The 19,026-nt window shown below is 36.7% G+C and overlaps 1 protein-coding gene across 1 annotated transcript; it reads left to right on the forward strand.

The window, feature by feature from the left end:
- The first annotated feature begins 16,847 nt into the window (after nucleotides 1–16,847).
- LOC136220325 (chitinase 10) lies at nucleotides 16,848–18,626 on the forward strand. Its single transcript, XM_066008135.1, has 2 exons — nucleotides 16,848–17,324; nucleotides 18,115–18,626. Exons 1-2 carry the CDS (start codon nucleotides 16,876–16,878, stop codon nucleotides 18,482–18,484), a joined length of 819 nt encoding a protein of 272 aa, XP_065864207.1. The 5' UTR covers nucleotides 16,848–16,875; the 3' UTR covers nucleotides 18,485–18,626.
- The last annotated feature ends 400 nt before the right edge of the window (nucleotides 18,627–19,026 follow it).

Genomic DNA, 19,026 nt, shown 5'->3' on the forward strand with positions numbered 1-19,026 from the left:
TTTTCGTGTCCTTATCCAGGTAGGAAGTCGTGGGGTCCGTCGTGGCATCGTGGGGGCGGAATTGGTCTTTTTGACCAATTCCCGCAGGTCTGCTCGCCGAGCAGGGCGAGCTGCTCGGCGAGCAGGCGCTACTCGCGATGAGCAGCGCCCTGCTCGGTGAGCAGGCCTCTGGTGGCCTGCTCGACGAGCAGGCCTCTGGTGGCCTGCTCGACGAGCAGGCATCCTGCTCGCCCGAGCAGGCCTCTGGTGGCCTGCTCGGTGAGCAGGCATCCTGCTCGCCCGAGCAGGCCTCTGGTGGTCTGCTCGACGAGCAGGCCTCTGGTGGCCTGCTCGGCGAGCAGGCATGGCGTACGGAGGCCCGCTCGTCGAGCATTCTTGCCCGGTGTGCTTTCCGACTGCCGTCGATGCCTTTTTCGTCCAAACTTATACCTGCGCATGTACAGAAACTCCAGATAACATTAGTCCAAAGGCTAAATTGACCCGCCAATCGCTTATTTTGAGCAAACGCTTCATTTGGTGCGACTTTTGACGGACCAATTAGCTTCAAAAGATAACGAAATTATACTATGCATGCTATTTTGGCCGTAATTGCCTAAATTGGTCATAAAACGAGCCTAAACAACGGAAAATAAATAAAACGTTTCCAATTCCTAACTAACTCACACAAAAGCATTTAAATGCGAGAAATGCTCGCTTATTAACTAAATAATGCTAAAACCCGTCCTAAAACCGTACCCAAAGATAGGGGTTTTTGACCCCTATCAATGGTGCATGCATCAAAGACAGCAAAATGCCAACTTAAGGAGAGGAAGGAAGCTAGAACCTACAATGGGGGTTCCTCATCTACCAACTCTAATTGGAAGAACCGATGGGGAAGTCAAGAGAGGGGAAGCAGAAATCCATCCAAGTTTGATAAACCCACACCTAAGACAGATTCCACTGACAAGAATAAGCAGAAGGTAGAGGAAAAGCCGAGAGCAAGTAAAATTCAATGTTTCAAATGCTTAGGCTTCGGGCACATAGCTTCTGAATGCACGAATAAAAGAGCTATGGTGATGAGAGGAGGTGCAGTGGTCACTGATAGTGAGAGTGAGTGTGAGGTAGATGAAGATGAAGGGGAATTTGATTCTGATGAGGCAGACGGCTACACTAAAGCCGAGAGGGGAGAATCACTAGTCATCTTACGACTATTGAGTGCTCAAATGAAGATTGCCGAGGACAAGAAACAACGGGAAAATATTTTCCACACTCGATGTCTCGTGCAAAATAAGGTATGTAGTGTGATTATTGATAGTGGTAGTTGTGCTAATGTAGCTAGTACTACTTTGGTAGAGAAGTTAGGATTGCCAGTAACAAAGCACCCACATCCTTATAAATTGCAATGGTTAAATGATTGTGGGGAAATAAAGGTTAATAAGCAAGTTTTAGTGTCACTCAAGATTGGGCAATACCAAGATGATTTGCTTTGTGATGTAGTTCCTATGCAAGCCGGTCATATTTTGCTAGGTAGACCATGGCAGTTTGATAAAAAAAAATGTTATGCATTTAGGGAGAAAGAATCAATATAGTTTTATGCATGATGGAAGGAAAATTATTCTCGCTCCCTTGACACCAGAAGAGGTCTATGAGGACCAAATTAAGCTCAGAGACCGCAGTGGGGCTGTTTCTAACAAGGCACCTGAGTCCATTGATAAACAGAGAGATTTGAGAGAAAAGCATAATCAGAAGAGTGATGGTAAGGGGGACTTGGGGAGAGAAAAGCCAAATCTGGGAAAAAGAGAGATAATTGATATTGATGTGGCCAAGGAGCGAGAGAGTCGAGGTAAAAATAGTTCTGAGAGTATAAAAGGAGAGGGGCCACATGCAAAAGGAGAGTCAAGAGAGAATAACAGTGTGGGGCGGAGTAAGGTCAATTTCTTTGCAAAAACCAGTGAGGTTAAGTATGCTCTTTCTATGAATAAGCCTGTGTTATTACTTATTTATAAAGACGCGTATGTAAATCAAGCTGACAATGTCTTGCCTAGTTCTTGTGTTTCTCTTTTGCAGGAGTATCAAGATGTGATGCCTGAAGACTTGCCTGAAGGGTTGCCACCCATTCGAGGCATCGAACACCAGATCGACTTAGTACCTGGAGCAGTTATCCCTAACCGTCCAGCTTACCGGTGTAACCCTGAGGAGACTAAGGAATTACAATGCCAAGTGGAAAAGTTGCTTGCTAAGGGATACGTGAGAGAGTCGATGAGTCCATGTGATGTTCCTATGCTTCTTGTGCCTAAGAAAGACGGGAGCTGGAGAATATGTGTTGATTGTCGAGCTGTCAACAACATAACGGTAAAGTATCGTCATCCTATCCCTAGGTTAGATGATATGTTGGATGAATTACATGGAGTTGTAGTGTTTAGTAAGATAGATTTAAAAAGCGGATACCATCATATTAGAATGAGAGAAGGGGATGAATGGAAAACTGCTTTTAAAACTAAACACGGTTTGTATGAATGGCTCGTTATGCCTTTTGGTCTAACTAATTCACCATCAACTTTTATGCGCTTAATGAATCATGTGTTGCATGCATTTATAGGCAAGTTTGTGGTAGTTTACTTTGATGACATATTGGTGTATAGCAAGTCATTAGAAGACATATAGTTCACTTGAAGAGTGTCTTTGATGTGCTTAGAAAGGAAAAATTGTATGCTAACATGTCTAAGTGTTCTTTTTGCACGGATCGAATTATTTTTCTTGGTTATATTGTGACTGATAAGGGAATTGAAGTAGATGAGGAAAAGGTAAGGGCAATTCGTGATTGGCTTGCACCTAGTAATGTGTCTGAGGTCCGGAGCTTTCATGGCTTAGCATCATTTTACAGACGATTCGTGAGGGACTTTAGCACTTTAGCTGCTCCCCTCACAGAGGTGATTAAAAAAACAGTTGGATTTTCATGGGGGGTAGCACAAGAGAATGATTTTAATATTCTGAAAGATAAGTTATGTTCTGCTCCTGTCCTTGCATTACCTAACTTTGAGAAAGCGTTTGAGATTGAATGTGATGCCTCCGGCATAGGTATTGGTGCTGTTTTGATGCAGGATAAACGACCGATCGCTTTCTTTAGTGAAAAGCTGAGTGGGGCTGCACTTAATTACCCTACATATGACAAAGAGCTATACGCTCTAGTGCGGGCATTGGAGACATGGCAACACTACCTCTGGCCCAAAGAGTTTGTCATTCATTCTGACCATGAGTCCCTGAAGCATCTCAAGGGACAAGGGAAATTAAACAGGCGGCATGCTCGGTGGATGGAATTCATTGAGACTTTTCCTTATACCATCCAGTACAAGCAAGGTAAGGAAAATGTGGTGGCCGATGCACTATCGCGCAGGTATGTTCTTTTAACTTCATTAACTATTAAACTCTTGGGTTTTGAACAAATTAAAGAGTTGTATCATGGTGATGTTGATTTTGGTGACATTTACTCTTTGTGTGGTAAGTCTGCTATGGACAAGTTCTATATACTTGATGGATTTTTGTTTCGTGAGAATAGACTTTGTGTCCCACAATGTTCATATAGAGAATTACTTGTTAGGGAAGCTCACAGTGGTGGTTTAATGGGGCATTTTGGGGTTAGAAAAACTTTAGATATTCTGCATGAACATTTCTTTTGGCCAAAAATGCGTAGGGATGTCAATAGGTTTTGTTCTAGGTGAATCACTTGTAAAAGGGCCAAATCTAAGGTTTTGTCTCAAGGTCTTTACACACCATTACATGTACCCAAGGAACCCTGGGTAGATATTTCCATGGATTTTATTGTAGGGTTACCTAAGACAAAGAAAGGTCACGATTCTATCTTTGTCATAGTTGATAGGTTTAGTAAGATGGCACATTTCATTCCTTATCATAAAACCGATGATGCTACTAATGTTGCCGATCTTTTCTTTCGTGAGGTTGTTAAGTTACATGGAGTCCCTAAGACTATAGTATCCGATCGCGATGCCAAGTTTTTGAGTCATTTTTGGTGTGTTTTATGGAGTCGACTATGTACTAAGCTTTTAAACTCTACTGCTTGTCTTCCCCAAACGGATGGACAGACTGAGGTCGTTAATCGAACCCTTGGTCAAATATTGCGTACGGTAGTTGGTAAAAATCTTAAGAGTTGGGAAGAGTGTTTGCCTATGGTTGAATTTGCATATAATCGTAGCATTCATTCATCTACTTTGTTTTCTCCATTTGAGATTGTTTACGGACTTAACCCTCTTACTCATATGGATTTGTTACCTTTACCAGTGGATGCAAGGTCTAGTACAGATGGCGTTGAAAAGGCTGAGTTAGTGAAATCCATTCATGAGAAGGTTCGCAAGCATATTGAAGAGAAGAATCGACGGGTTGCTTCAAAAGTGAATCGACATTGTAAACGAGTTGTGTTTGCTCCCGGTGATTTAGTGTGGGTGCATTTTCGAAAGGAGCGATTTCCTGGACTTTGTAAAAATAAGCTCCAACCTCGAGGAGATGGACCATTTCGAGTTTTGGAGCAAGTGAATGATAATGCCTACAAAATAGACCTACCTGGTGATTATAATGTTTCTGCTACTTTTAATGTTTCTGATCTATCCTTCTATGATGCAGATAGTGATTCGTGGGCGAATCCTCTTGAAGATGGAGGGAATGATGAGAATGGAAATCAGAGTTCAAACTTGGGATCTCACAACACTCAATTAAAGCTTCCCAATGGACCCGTTACTCGAGCAAGAGCCAAGCAGTTCCCAGGGGTTTTCTTCCGTCTCAATTTATCATTCGGGTTTTATTCTTGGTTGTTGGAGATTGGAATTGGGTCTTTGCAACTCCGTTTTACAAAGGTTCTTTTCTATCCAACCATGATTCGTTAGCTTTCTTGGGGATCAAATCTAGTTGTTGGGTTTTCGAGGCACCGTTCCTCATGGGTTCGCATCAGTTCCAATGTTGCAAATTTTTATAATGTAAGATATATAATACTTGAATTTTTCTAAAGTTTTAATTTGATATTTTCTTGAAATCTAACTGTTACTACACTATATGTAGGGCTCTCTATGATGAAAATGCCGACAATTTAAGTTTTCAAAATTTCTTCGGATTCATGTGCCCGAATAGGATTTCAGCATATATGCAAACAAATAAGTTTAATGATAGTATGTCATAAATGACAAAAGCGATGCAAGAACACAGCTCCAAACGATTCATCTTCTGCCCGTACCATGAAAGGTATAAATATTTTATTTATGTTTTATTTGAGTTGTTTCAGTTGATTATAATATTAATTTGATCGTACATCTAGGAATCATTGGCTTCTTCTAGTCCTTTGTAATAGCACAAGTGAGGTCTATGTATTTAGTGGCGAATACAGAACTGCTCGGTTGGGGGTGCCAATTTAACACCAAGCCGAGCCGCCCAAATACGGATGACTTGAGGCAGCCCAAAGCTGGGCGCCTCAAGTCTGGGGGTGCTAATTCAGCACCCCCAACCTTAAACAATGGAGACAGGGGAGCCGGAAACCACCCCTATTTAGAGTGGTTCCGGCGACCGGAGCCGCCCCTGTATGTATTTGATTCTAAGCGGCCACCTCCGACAAAGAAGCAGTCTCTAATGATTAGGTTGACACTCTCCAATGCTTTCCGAATCTACAAATCATTAGGAGCCGGAAGTACATTGACATGGAATGACGCAGATGTATGTATAATTTTCCTTATAAGTGATATTTAGCATCTGCGTGTATCATGTGATATTTAATTATTTATTTATTTTTACAATTGAAATACATGCAGTGCACTCAACAGAAAGCGTCAACTGAGTGCGGATACTATGTCATGCGGTACAATTTGGAAATAGTTAATTCTTACCATAATAGTGAAAAACTAACTAAGGTATTTGTTGATGTTGTCATTTCTAATTTATCAAAATACTTTTAATTGTATGTGCTAAACCATCTTAAGTATTTACACTTCACTTTTTGCTTTTGTTAAGGTTCTTAAAAGAAGCACACCTTATTCCATGGAAGAGATAAATGTCGTTAGAGCTATTTGGGCGACGTATTTTATAACCAATGCGCCAATTTAAGATTCAGTGAGGTTAGAGACTTTATTTTTCATAATTCAGTGAGATATTATTTAGGAATGGCTTTTGCTTATATATTGTTCTTGTTTCATGATTTTTGATTGACAGGTCGTAGAAATGGACTGTATTTGATTGATGAACACCAAGTCAAAATGTTACGAGCGAAACTTGACTCTAATGATTTCTCATCCAAATAGAGGTGAGTTGGAAATTTTTTACACGATTTTACAAAAACAGCTAGACTCACATGACACGGTTATAGTTTTTCTTGCTTTATACTCCCTCCGGTTTCAAATAAGTGTCGTTTTAAAGTTTTTCACACAAATTAAGAAACACAATTAATATGCACTTAAATTAATAAATTTACATGGATTAACTAAATAAAAATTCTCTCTCCTATAATGGTTGGAGAAAAAACTTTGAAAACTTAAAAAACACATAAATCAAGACAAAAGTTAAATGCTTGGACCAAAAAACTATACTAAATTTTATTGAAAAACGAAAACGACACTTAAAAAAGAACAAAAACAATTATCTAAAACGACACTTATTTGAAACCGGAGGGAGTATCATATAATATAAGAACATGATTTTGACATGATAACATGATAACATAAATGAAACTTGAATATTCACAAGGAAAATTAGTCAATAAGATAATTGCAGTGTAGATGAAGAGATACTAACTACATTTATATGCAGTTGAAGATTTCAACTATCTACCCTTCAAAACAATCTAGGGGGAAATCATAAGAAAAAAACAAGTACCAACAAATTGACCAAAAAAACTTAATACTGAATGAAACATGTTCACGAGCTGTGTTAGGCCGAGTCTGTACAAGCCAGGTTCTAAACATGCTCGACCCAAACTCGGACCTTATGATATAGCATCTTGTATTTTCTTTAGGACCCAAATTCAATGAACTTGGGATGATTTTCAATATTGTTTCTGTTGCAGATGTTAATTTTTCAATTTTCACATGATAAGGGCTCGTATGGAGCAAACCCCTCAAATGTTAACTTCCCTGAAAAATATTTACTTGTCATTCATTGGATTTCGTCCAAAATAAATAATATGGACTTGTATTTTTTGCCTAGTGCTGACTACATATGTAACTGCTGCCTAAAAGCATCAACTTTGGCCTGCAAAACTAATTGCAAGCCAATTGCAAATGCTTATGTGGTGTTTTTTGGGTATAATTTATTATGTTTTATTTAGGAATGGCTTTCCTTATATTAATTGTTCTTGTTTCATGATTTTTGATTGACATGTCGTAGGATTTTGCTGCAATTTGAAGGGTTGATTGTGCATTCTGTGTTTTTGTTTCATGTTAAAGCTAGAGTGAAGTCATTCTCCTTTTTTGTAAATATAACAAATTTCGTAGCATTTTGCTGCACTAGAATGAAGTGGTTTTGTTTTTTTGTACCAAAAACATGGAAATAAATAGTAACCTTTTTGTTCTTATGAAACTATATTAATTTGTTAAAGAGTACTGAAATGATGCAATATATTGATTTAGTATATTTTTTCTTCAAATTGAACAACTGAATACAGGATAATGAAAGGCATGATATTAAAATTAAATTCTGGATAAATAAATTTATTTGTGCAAATAAATTAATTATTTGCGTCGGCCCTTAAATATGGCCGATGCAAATGATTGTGTCATTTAATGTGGCTGACATATCATTTGCATCGGCCCCTTACAAAGTGTCGATGCAATAGAGGTGGCCATTTGTGTCGACCTCTTTAAGGGGCCGACGTAAATGACCACCTCATTTGCATCGGCCAGCGGCCGACGCAATTGCATTTTCATTGAGGGCTTTTGCATCGCGTTGCGGCCGATGCAAAAGTGTTGGTCCCTGGTAATTAGTTTCAAGGGGGGGTTAGGAACTAATATAACTTTTTCGCGTTTTAATTAAGCTGACTGGAAGTAATTTTGAGAGTTTATTAACTCAGCTTTTGGTCAGCTTGGTGAGATATATTTCAAGACAGCTTTAGTCAGATGTTGACTAAGGTTGTTTTCTTGTGAGTTAAGAATTGACACTCTTGGAGGTCAGCTTCTAACTCAGCACCACTTATTTACTCAAGATCAGCTTAGGCAATTTATATGCTGAGTAAATATAGCAAACAACACATACAATATAAGAGAGAGTTCAGAGATTACTCAGTATCACTTATCTTGGTTCGGCCTCTCTGCCTACGTCCAGTCCCCAGAGTCCTTCGGGCTTTTTGAATCCAATAATGAGCTCTTTAAAGGTAGAGCACAAACCGATTACAAGGCAGTTGAATATGCAAGAGTACCTTCCTCTATTCGTCTACTCAACTCCTACTAAGTGCTACAACCCAGCACCTAGATTTCTCTACCACTGAAATGCTTACAACCAAGCACTCAGCTTAACACTCTCAATATTCCTATTGATCACAAACTTGTTCTTTTTATGCTAAAGAACACTTTAGATGATTATACAATAATCAATCTAGCATTTACACAGAGAATGAAAAGTTGGTGTAAGATCTTTTTGTATTTGAGTGCTTTCAAGATTTTCTCTCTTTGTATTTTTCTCTTTATGCTTCAGTGATGATCCAAGGTTCTTCATTGTCCTTTTATAGAAGGAAATTACAGATTTGGATCTTGAATTGTTGTTACCGTTAACACCAAAACGGCTCTTTTGGGGAACAATTTCTGGTCAGCTACATACTGCTCCGCCATTCCCTTTCTCTGTTTTCTTCAGGCGTCAGATTTGTCTTCTTGCGTCTGGCTTGTCTGTTTGTGCCAGTTGTCTGTTTCCAATAATCCAATGACCCATGACTCTTGGAATTAGTCTTTTATGTGTCTTCGAGGTTCCAATTATTGGTGCAGAAGATTTGCAGACTTTGTCCTTTAGTGAACGGATCCTTCATGCTGTCCTGACTGTCATTCAGCTTTCTTCGTAATCTTCGGATGTTCAACTTCTAAGCTGAGTTCATTCTTGGTCAGCTCTGCTCTGTGTAACCGCTTCTGAAGAAATCTTTAACTTTAGTCAGCTTCGTTTTGCTTCTAAGTTCTACTCTACTCCGCTTACATTCTGTCATGCTGAGTTCCGTTCTACTCAGCTTTGCTTGTGCTGACTTTTGTCCTGTCTTTACTTTATATATATATTTTTGCACTCAATATTGAACAAACACATTAGTACAATTAAATCAAAGCATTTAAATTTAATTGCCTCTTAATCATGGATGATTTTGTCAAATCAAAATCTTGTGGAAAGGTGTTTCAACAAAAAGGCCCTAAACGGTCGATGCAAATGGCCATTTTTCCACTAGTGCAAGTTGTTGAAATTCCCAAATGGATATGTTTCGAATTTGGCTAGATGTGTTGATGAAAGAAAATATAGATTGTTTGGGATGAGTGTCATGTTTTTATGCAACGTTTACTACCAATTGCATTTCGTGAACTAATTCCAAATAAGGCGGGAATCTATTACAGAATTGAGTTTGTTCTTTAAAAGCATAAATGCATCTGTTATAACTATTGAGGATATGGAGCGGCTTGAAAAAGAAATTACAGTTATCCTATGCAAATTGGAGTGTATATTCCCACCAGCCTTTTTTGATTTGATGGAGCATCTTCCAATTCGCTTACCATATGTGGCTAAAGTTACTGGTCATGTTCAATATAGATGGATGTATCCTTTCGAGAGGTAATCTTTCTAGTACCTCTATATTTTATCCTATTTTTTATATACATACATTGTTCGTGTTAAACATCCTAAAAGTAAATTCTTGTTCATTGTGTGCAACAATATATCTTCGACATTTAAAGATGAATTTAAAGAATAAAGCAAGAGTTGAAGGCTTTATTTGCAATACTTATTTAGTTGAAGAAGCGACAACCTTCTGCTCACATTACTTTGAGCCACGTGTTCACACTCGTGATAGAACATTTCCTCGAAATGATGATGGGGGAGATGTAGATTATGTGGAATGGAATCTGTCTATATTTACTCATCCTATACGATTATATGGGCCTTCAAAATCTAGATGGTTGACCGATCAGGAATTGAAAGCAGCTCACATATACGTATTTTTAATTTGTGATGAAGTCAAACCCTTTATCAAGTAAGTCCATTTATAATCAACCTTGAGACAATATATTTCCATTACTACAGTTACCATAAAAAACTTAGAAATTTATGATGTAATCCACCATATGGAATATATGGATTACTTGGAAGTAATTTCTCCTGGACTAAGTGTGGCGGAAATGAATTCACAAGTTGAAAAACATTTTCCAACATGGTTCCTCCAATACGTAAGTGTTGCATTCAATTTGTAGTATGAGTTATATATTTATTATATTCGAATCACAATAATGGGTTTATATTAATTTTTCAATGTATACAGGTAATGCTTGATGGGTTTCAAAATCAATTTTTACGTGATTTAGCACAAGGACCGCTTAAACGTGTGAAGTCTTATCCGGTTTATTTTACAAATGGATATAAATTTCACACTAAATCTCATGGTCAAAATAAGGCAACATCAAATAGTGGAGTCTGTATCACAGGGCCTAGTATTGATTACTATGGGGTGATAAATGAGATAATTGAGATTGAGTTTCCCGTGTTACCGATTAAGAGGATTGTTCTATTCAAGTGTGAATGGTTTGATCCGAGTAGTGTTGGGATAAGGGTCCACGAACAATACAAGTTAGTTGATGTTAATCAACAACGAAGATTCAACAAGTTTGAACCATTTGTTTTAGCAATGCAAGTAACCCAAGTATATTATATGTCACATCTGAGTTTGAAGCGAAATATGATCAATTGGATGGATTTTTGTAAGGTCAAGGCAAAAGGTGTTTTTAAAGTGTCTGAAGATAAGGCCTTATAAGAAGATGAATTCCAGGTTGATTTTGCAAACAATGATCAGACAATGGATGACCTTGTTGATCTTTCTAATCCAAGTCATGACCTTGATGATTTACCAGATGATGATGAAGAATTTGATGTAGATGAACCCAAATTTGAAACTGATGATGAAGAAGAAATTGAGGAAGATGATGATTTGATTGATTTAGAAGATAGCGATTTAAAGTCAATTTGTAGACTTAATTTGTCAAACTTTTTCATTTTGTTGACTTAATTTGTACACTTTTTCATTTCGTTTTATTATTGGAACTAGTGGACTTGAGTTATAAACATTTTCAATGTGTTATTTTAAGAATAATTTTGTATGTATATTGCCAACTATTATGATTCATGTTACTAGTATGGTTGTTTGTGTCAGGTATGAGATGTTAGGAAACAGAAAACGACCACCTCCACCACCATCCCCTCGTGGTAAGAAAAAGGTCAGCCTTCCGAAGTGGTTGATACAGTCAAAATTCCGCAACAAACATCTAGTGGAGAAGCAGATGTGGAATTAGAAGATTTCATCATGGATGATGGATCAACTGATTCAAATTCTCAACCCGCATCAAATCCACCCATGGATGAAGTAGCTGCATCTGACCAAGCAGTAGCTCCGATTTCCCAACCAGCAACTCCAATTTCCCGACCAGCAGCTCCAGTTTTTCAACCAGCATCTCTAATTTTTCAACTGGCAGCTCCGATTTCCCGACCAGCAACTCCTATTTCTCGACTAACAGCTCTGGAAACTCCGATTTCCCGACTAGCAACTCCAATTTCCTGACCAGCTGCTTCAATTTCCCAACTAGCAGCTCCACAAGGTCTGATTTCCCGACCAACAGCTCCAATAGGTCAGACTACCCAGGCAGCAGATCAAACTGCCCCGTCATCAGCTCCAATAACAATTCCACAACGATTAGATCCACAAAGCTCAAATTCACCCTCATCATCCTCTACTCCAATGGATTTTTCAAGTGAGAAATGATTAACTATATGGGTTGAGGGAAAAAAGTAACTTACAAGCATTAATTTGTCAACTTGTTGAATTTTAACATTAATCTCATGATTCATCTTGTTTGATTACAAAACATGATATGTCAGCATTAATTTGTTATTTTATTGAATTTCAACATCAATTGCATATCTTCATTGATTTCAAAATAGGATATTGTTGGTCCCGTGTAACGTGACATAGTTAGTTCTAAGGGGGGGGGGTTAGGAACTATTTAAAATTTGCACGTAAGGCTGACTTATATTTTTTGCAAAGACTTTTACTAAGTCTTTTAGCACAACGATACTGAGTAAGGCTAGAGGCAAGCTTAGTTAACTGCTGACTAAGACTACTTCTATCGTGAGTCAGGAGATAGCACTTAAAGTCTATTCCTGAACTCAACTCTCATATCACTCAACTTAGCGTATGTTCTTTTTAGCGTTTTACTAGGCAGTACACAGCAAGCAATATATAAAGGAGTAAAGGGTTAGAGATATGTTACTCAGCAGACTTATCCTGGTTCGGCCTCCTTGCCTACGTCCAGTCCCCTGAATCCTTCCGAGCTTTTTGAATCCTCTACTGAGCTCTTTAAAGGTAGAGCACAAACCATTTACAAATAACTACTGAGTATACAAGAGTACCTTCCTCTTCTTCTACTCAATACTATAACTACTGCTGAGTGCTATAACCGAGCAACTCAACTTCTCATTTCTATTCTCTAGAAATGATAAAGTGTTTGTTCTAAACAAATATAAAGAACACTTTAGATGAATGAATCACTCTAGACTTTTACACAAAAATAAGAATTGGTGTAAGAATTTGCTTTCCTTTTCAAGACAGAACTTCGAGTTGGTATTTGGTCAGCGTTTCGACTTAATGAAGATCTGCATAAAATGAAGCATTTGAGAGACCTATTTATAGTGACATCTGAGGCACCGGTCATTTCGAATTTCGAAATAACCGTTGGAGGGAAACGGCTTCCTGTCGCTTTCACTCGGTCAGTGCTCAGCGTCTTCGGCCAATGAGAACGTTGCATCTTCTGTCTTCGTCAGGGATCAGTTGTTTTTGCGCAGGCTGGTCAGAGTGTCTCCACATTTGAGGAAAAGTCTTTCAGACAGCTTTCTGCCTCGTCTGAATATTTCCTTAAGTGGAAATACTTTGTCTCCAAGTTGTCCAGGCCAGCTGCTGACCTGACCTCCTTGTCGCTTGTCTCAGCAGCTTCGTCTTGAAGCAATTTAGAAGGCTTCTCGATCCTTCTCCCTGCTGGGCTCCGTTTACTTCCGTTGGGCCGTGTGGCTTTCAACTGTTGACTTGGGCTTAACTTTCTCTTGTGGGCTTTTGGGCCTTAAACTTTTAATGTCTTGATTCTTATAAATCAATTAGCTCAACATTGAACAAACATAATAGTATTAATAAATCAAAGCATTTAAATTTAATGTGTTGGAATATTTTATCATGGGAATTAACTATACTTTAAATAATTTTGTCAAATCAAAATCATGTGGAAAGGTGTTTCAACAGATATGTCCTTCAGATCAAGCATCTAGGATTTTAAGAGAATCTTTCCAGATGAAACTTGAATCGAAGGGATACAAAAGTAAATTGGTATCAAAACAAACACTTGAATTTTATTGGCGGCAATTTCAGGTATTATACTCTATGTAGCTTTAATGATTTATGATATGAGGCAATTACTAGTAATTTAAAGTTAGAGATTTAGTGATTCAGTTCACATACATTAATTACATATAATAGTGTCTTTGTAGAAGCATTGCCAATAGGAAGAAGTTATGGATTCATTGGTAAAGTTGGCTTACCCTAGCTTTATGAGAGAGACTTGTAGAAAAATGGTACACAGATTAAAAAAGAAAGGTAATGTATGCTGGTTATATTAGCTAATTATAAATATTAAAATCAATTTCAATTGATTTAACATGTAAATTCTAATTCTATGAAGAACGCAAACAATTCATGACTAAAGAGGTGTATGATAGTTGGGCTAGATATTGAAGGACAAAAGCTGCAAAGCAAATATCCGCGAAAGCTAAACTTTCACGACATGAAGCATATTGGTTGTATTCATATATCATATTCACAAAACTCAGATATGTCATTCATACAATTGGACCTTCTTTCACGTTTTTATTATTATCTACTTTAATTTAATTTTCACTTAGCAAACGACCATCATCCAAGTTACCTGTTTTATCATGATTAACATCTTCATCCATATTCATATGGATATATGTTTTAGTATCATCTTTGTTTGACAATAGACCATCTTCAATGTATTCCTAGGGCTGTAAATGAGTCGAGCCGCTCATGAGCGGTTCGGTGGTCGGCTCAATAAAAGCTCTGTCACACCCGACCCTAGACGACCTCAATCGGCATCGGGTGTGAAATAGAAAGATCATAATCAATACTTAGGAGTCTCCAATTTAACCAAATATCATTATATTACAATTGCAATACCAAAGTTCTAACCATAATTCTAACAATAAGCAGCCAACTTCCAAACTTCGCCTAAACGGTCGGTAACCTTCTCTATATCCTGTACTTTCTCACCTAAAAACATTAAAACATTTAAAAACGTGAGACAAAAATCTCAGTAAGAAACTATCAGCTACAAAAACCAACTTTACTTAACATAGCTACACATATACATTAATAAAGGGATTTAATCAAAACCTTATAAAATATACTCAAAACTTAAGTTCATATATAGTCAAAGTAGTAAACCAAAACCATAAAAATATATAATCTTATATCCATTCTTGCGTTCAAAACCTTATAAAATATTGTAATCAAATAAGTGTTTTATCAAACCAACTCGTATTTAATCAAACATAAAACCTTATATCAAAATCAATCATAACCGAAAACATAAGCCAAATGAACTTAAAACATTGTATCCATCCTCGAGTTTCTTCCCTTAAGTATCAATCCATAACCACATATATAGTCGAGACGTCTCTTAACATTGCCTATCCCATATGGTCTTACCCAACACTTCGCTGCCATACCGAATAGGTCTTCAGACTGTGTACACAGGCCATGTCCCTCACTGAACATGGTCTTCAAATATAAAACCACCGATCCGGATAACTCTCGATGGATATAAAATCATAACGTGCTCAAATTTCCTTTCACAATCAAATTTCAAACTATTTCATAATCATAAATCATTTGGCTTCAATTAGCCCTTTTGTATCATAAGAATCATATTTGGACTTCAAACCAAAATAATAACAACAATAACCGCAACAGATTTCTCAATCCACAAACAATTCGTAAGAAATCTTCAAATTCATTTTGTTCAATATAGATATATATTGAAACCAAAAACATATATGTATATATGTAAATCAACCAAATTAAGCCTTAAATCAACATAATCAAGTAAAATCTGAAATTCACATAGAAGCATAATCAATAGCTTCATTTGAACCTTAATTTCACAATAAAAAGCAAAATCATGAAAAACCCTAATTTTACAAAATTCCTGCATAACCCTAAAATATCAATTTCTGAAAAATCTTTGATATATATTTATCTTTATACATAAAACTCAAAATATAGTTGATAGTTACTTACCTTGGTCACTAATTGAACAAAATACACCCGATCGATTCGTCGTAAATTCTGTCCCCATTTTTACCTGGGTCCATTTTTATATAATCTTTAAAAATTACCCTAAACTTTTTATTTACACTTAAAACCACCGAATTAACCCCAAACTTTTTCTATAACACCAAATTAATATCACACACCTAATAATTATAATATATATTAATATCAAAGTATAAATTTTAGAAATTTAGACACGGACATGACAAGCTCGGCTCGACTTGGCACGATTTGTAAACGAACCGCTCGTGAGCATGATTTACTGGCTCGGTTCGTAAATGAGCCGAGTTTGAGCATGCCAAAGCTCGGCTCGAAAGCTCGCGAGTAGGCTCGATTAGGACATTTATGAATAAATTTTAGTTTTGTAGAAAACTATATAGTTTTGTGTTAGTTCACAAATATCTAAATGTAATATTATTTCATTTGCTATTAGATGGGTTTGTTTCCAAACATAATAAATAAGTAATAGACGAACTATTTGTGAACTATTTGTAAATATCTTGTTTGTTTATTCACGAACTTTGCTTGTGAGCTTGTTTGTGTACACAATTAAAAAAACTATTTGCGAGCAAACTTCATAAATATAATTAACAACTTACGTACTCACAAACAATTCATGGTTAGATAATTTTCTTAAGGAACCAAGTTCAAAGAGGATTTTGGGCTCGAAACAAGCTCGAAACTTGGTCCGAGCTCGTTTATTTCTAATGAGCTGAGCCGAGCTTTAGCAAGTCAAAACTCGGCTCGGACTCAGACTCGTTTATTTTATAGCGAGCCAAACTTAATCAGGCCAAAGCTTGACTCGATTACAGCCCAATCATAACTTCTTCGTGCAACTTCATCTCTTTCTTCATCATTAGTAAAATCTCCATTGACATCTCTTGATAATGTTACAAACAACTGTTGCATTAAAAAATTTCTTGAAAAAACACATGGATCATTAATTAGTTAAGTATATATAAATAGATATTCCATAAAGGAAGCTTCTTCTATAGTTAGAAACACAATTCTGAATGCAAAACATAAGATATTGGTGTCCAATCACTTATTTAGTGCCTTAAAACCCTCCCCCAAACATTAATTGTGCTGTGTGTCTCCACATTTCCACTTTCATTATAATCATATCATAATATCCCAATTCACGAACCTTGCGGCCGGCCAAGTCAACTCTTCTTAACTAGTCAAAGTAGTTAAATCAACCCATAATATTAATCCAAATTACTAATTTGATCTCAAACTTATATATATAATCAAACAATTGTTTGTTTCAAACACATCCAATTACTAAAATGGCAACTCCATCTCCTTCCTTAACCTTGCTAATTTTCTCATTGTTCATCCTAATTTCCTACACAGAATCCAGGAGATTAACCTCCATCTCTTCTCTCATTTGCAACAACTTATTTGACTCTATATTTCTACACAAAGACGACGTCGCATGCCCAGCTAATCATTTTTACACCTACGATTCTTTCATTCAGGCTACGAGATTTTTCCCTAAATTCGGGAGGAGTGGTTGCGTTGAGACGAGAAAGAGAGAGATTGCTGCTTTTCTGGCTCAGATATCTCATGAAACTACAGGTGGATGGGCTACTGCTCCTGATGGTCCATTTTCTTGGGGTTTATGTTTCAAAGAGGAAGTGAGTCCTCAATCTAATTATTGTGATCCAAACAACACTCAATGGCCTTGTTTCCCTGGCAAATCCTACAAAGGAAGAGGACCCATTCAACTTTCTTGGTGAGTAAATCCTATCTTTCAATATTATTCATTCATGTTTTGGATATACAGTCCTAAAAATTCGTTTTAGGGTTTCGTTGTCCTAATTCCACATCGGAAACGGGCAGTGGCGAATACAGGATTACTCGATTGGGGGCCGATTTTACAGTTCGTAACAAAAAAAAAATTTACTAAATCGAACTTGCTCAATTTTTTTTTATATATATTCGTGTTATAATTTGAATGGTCAAGAATCAATTTTTCAGAATTAATGTACAATTTCTCAAAATTAAGCTAGATTTCGTTTAATAGTCCTAACATGTAAAAAAAAAATTGGATTTAGGAAGAGCTGAACAGGTAAAAAAATTAGAAATTGGTATCTAGAGATATCTGACAGGCCAAAAAATTAGAAATTTAGATTTAGAGAGATGTAACATGTGAAAAAAATAGAAATTTGGATTTAGAGAGTACCTAATAGGCCCAAAATATTGAAATTTTAAATTTTGAACAAGTCTAACATGTAATGTGCCATTTTGGAAGGGTTAATTCAATATTCGATAAAAAAAAAAAAAATTGCGGCAGGGGGGCGTGGCTCGGTTGGTCGGAGGGGCCGGAGTCCTAGACCCCCTCCCTGTCTACGCCTCTGGAAACGGGTCAACAGTCAAAACTCACAGTTTGGCCATTTAGGAATTCAAAAATATAATTTAGTGATTTTCATGCTGTTTTTATTGAATTAACCCTATATTTTTATTCCAATTTATACCTGTTGTAAAAGTGTTTGATATTTTGCATATATGTGAATAAAATGCAGGAATTTCAACTACGGACCAGCAGGAAAGGCACTGGGGTTTGATGGGTTAAGAAATCCTGAAATAGTATCGAATAACTCCGTAATTGCATTCAAAACAGCACTTTGGTTTTGGATGACTGAGCAGAAGCCGAAGCCTTCTTGCCATAATGTTATGACAGGAAAATACGTGCCAAAAAAAGCTGATACGGCAGCGAATCGAACTGCTGGATTTGGGTTGGTGACGAACATTATTAACGGAGGTTTGGAGTGTGGAATTCGTAACGATGCTCGAGTTAATGATCGGATTGGGTATTTTCAGAGATATGCAAAGTTGTTTAATGTATCAACTGGGCCTAATTTGGATTGTGAAAATCAGAAACCTTTTAGTTGATTAATTAGTACTAGCTTTTTGTGTTTAGGGTAGTTGTAGAATAAATAAATATGCATGACAGTAGCTTTTGTCTTTGCTTTGATTGAAAAATGATTATGTGTTTAGAAAGAAAGAAGTAATGGAACTTTGTAGTTTGTCTTAATGTTAATTGGATTCCCTAATCAGATTTAGCTTTAATTACTTTAAAATAGTATTGTTGTGGGGTGGCTTAACTTATTTTTAATTTGGAATTGCATTGAGATTAGTTTAAAAGAAAGGGTCAAAAGCAAGAGACAATATTATCAAAGAAAATAGGGAGATGAAGAAACTGTTTGATCCCTCTCACCATTTATTTTAGGGTAAAATTCAAATAAAACCCTTGTGGTTTCACTAATTTTCAGATAAAGGACTGTAGTTTACTTTTTGTCAAAACGAGGATTGAGGTTTTCAACTTTAGCAAAATAAGAACTTTTTCGATTGATACTATTAAAATCACCCTTAACAACTTCAAAAATGACATATTTTAAGAACTACTAATATTCTAAGCAACTTTAATTCTTTAT

Source organism: Euphorbia lathyris, chromosome 2, assembly GCF_963576675.1.
Source record: "Euphorbia lathyris chromosome 2, ddEupLath1.1, whole genome shotgun sequence".
NCBI lineage: Eukaryota > Viridiplantae > Streptophyta > Magnoliopsida > Malpighiales > Euphorbiaceae > Euphorbia > Euphorbia lathyris.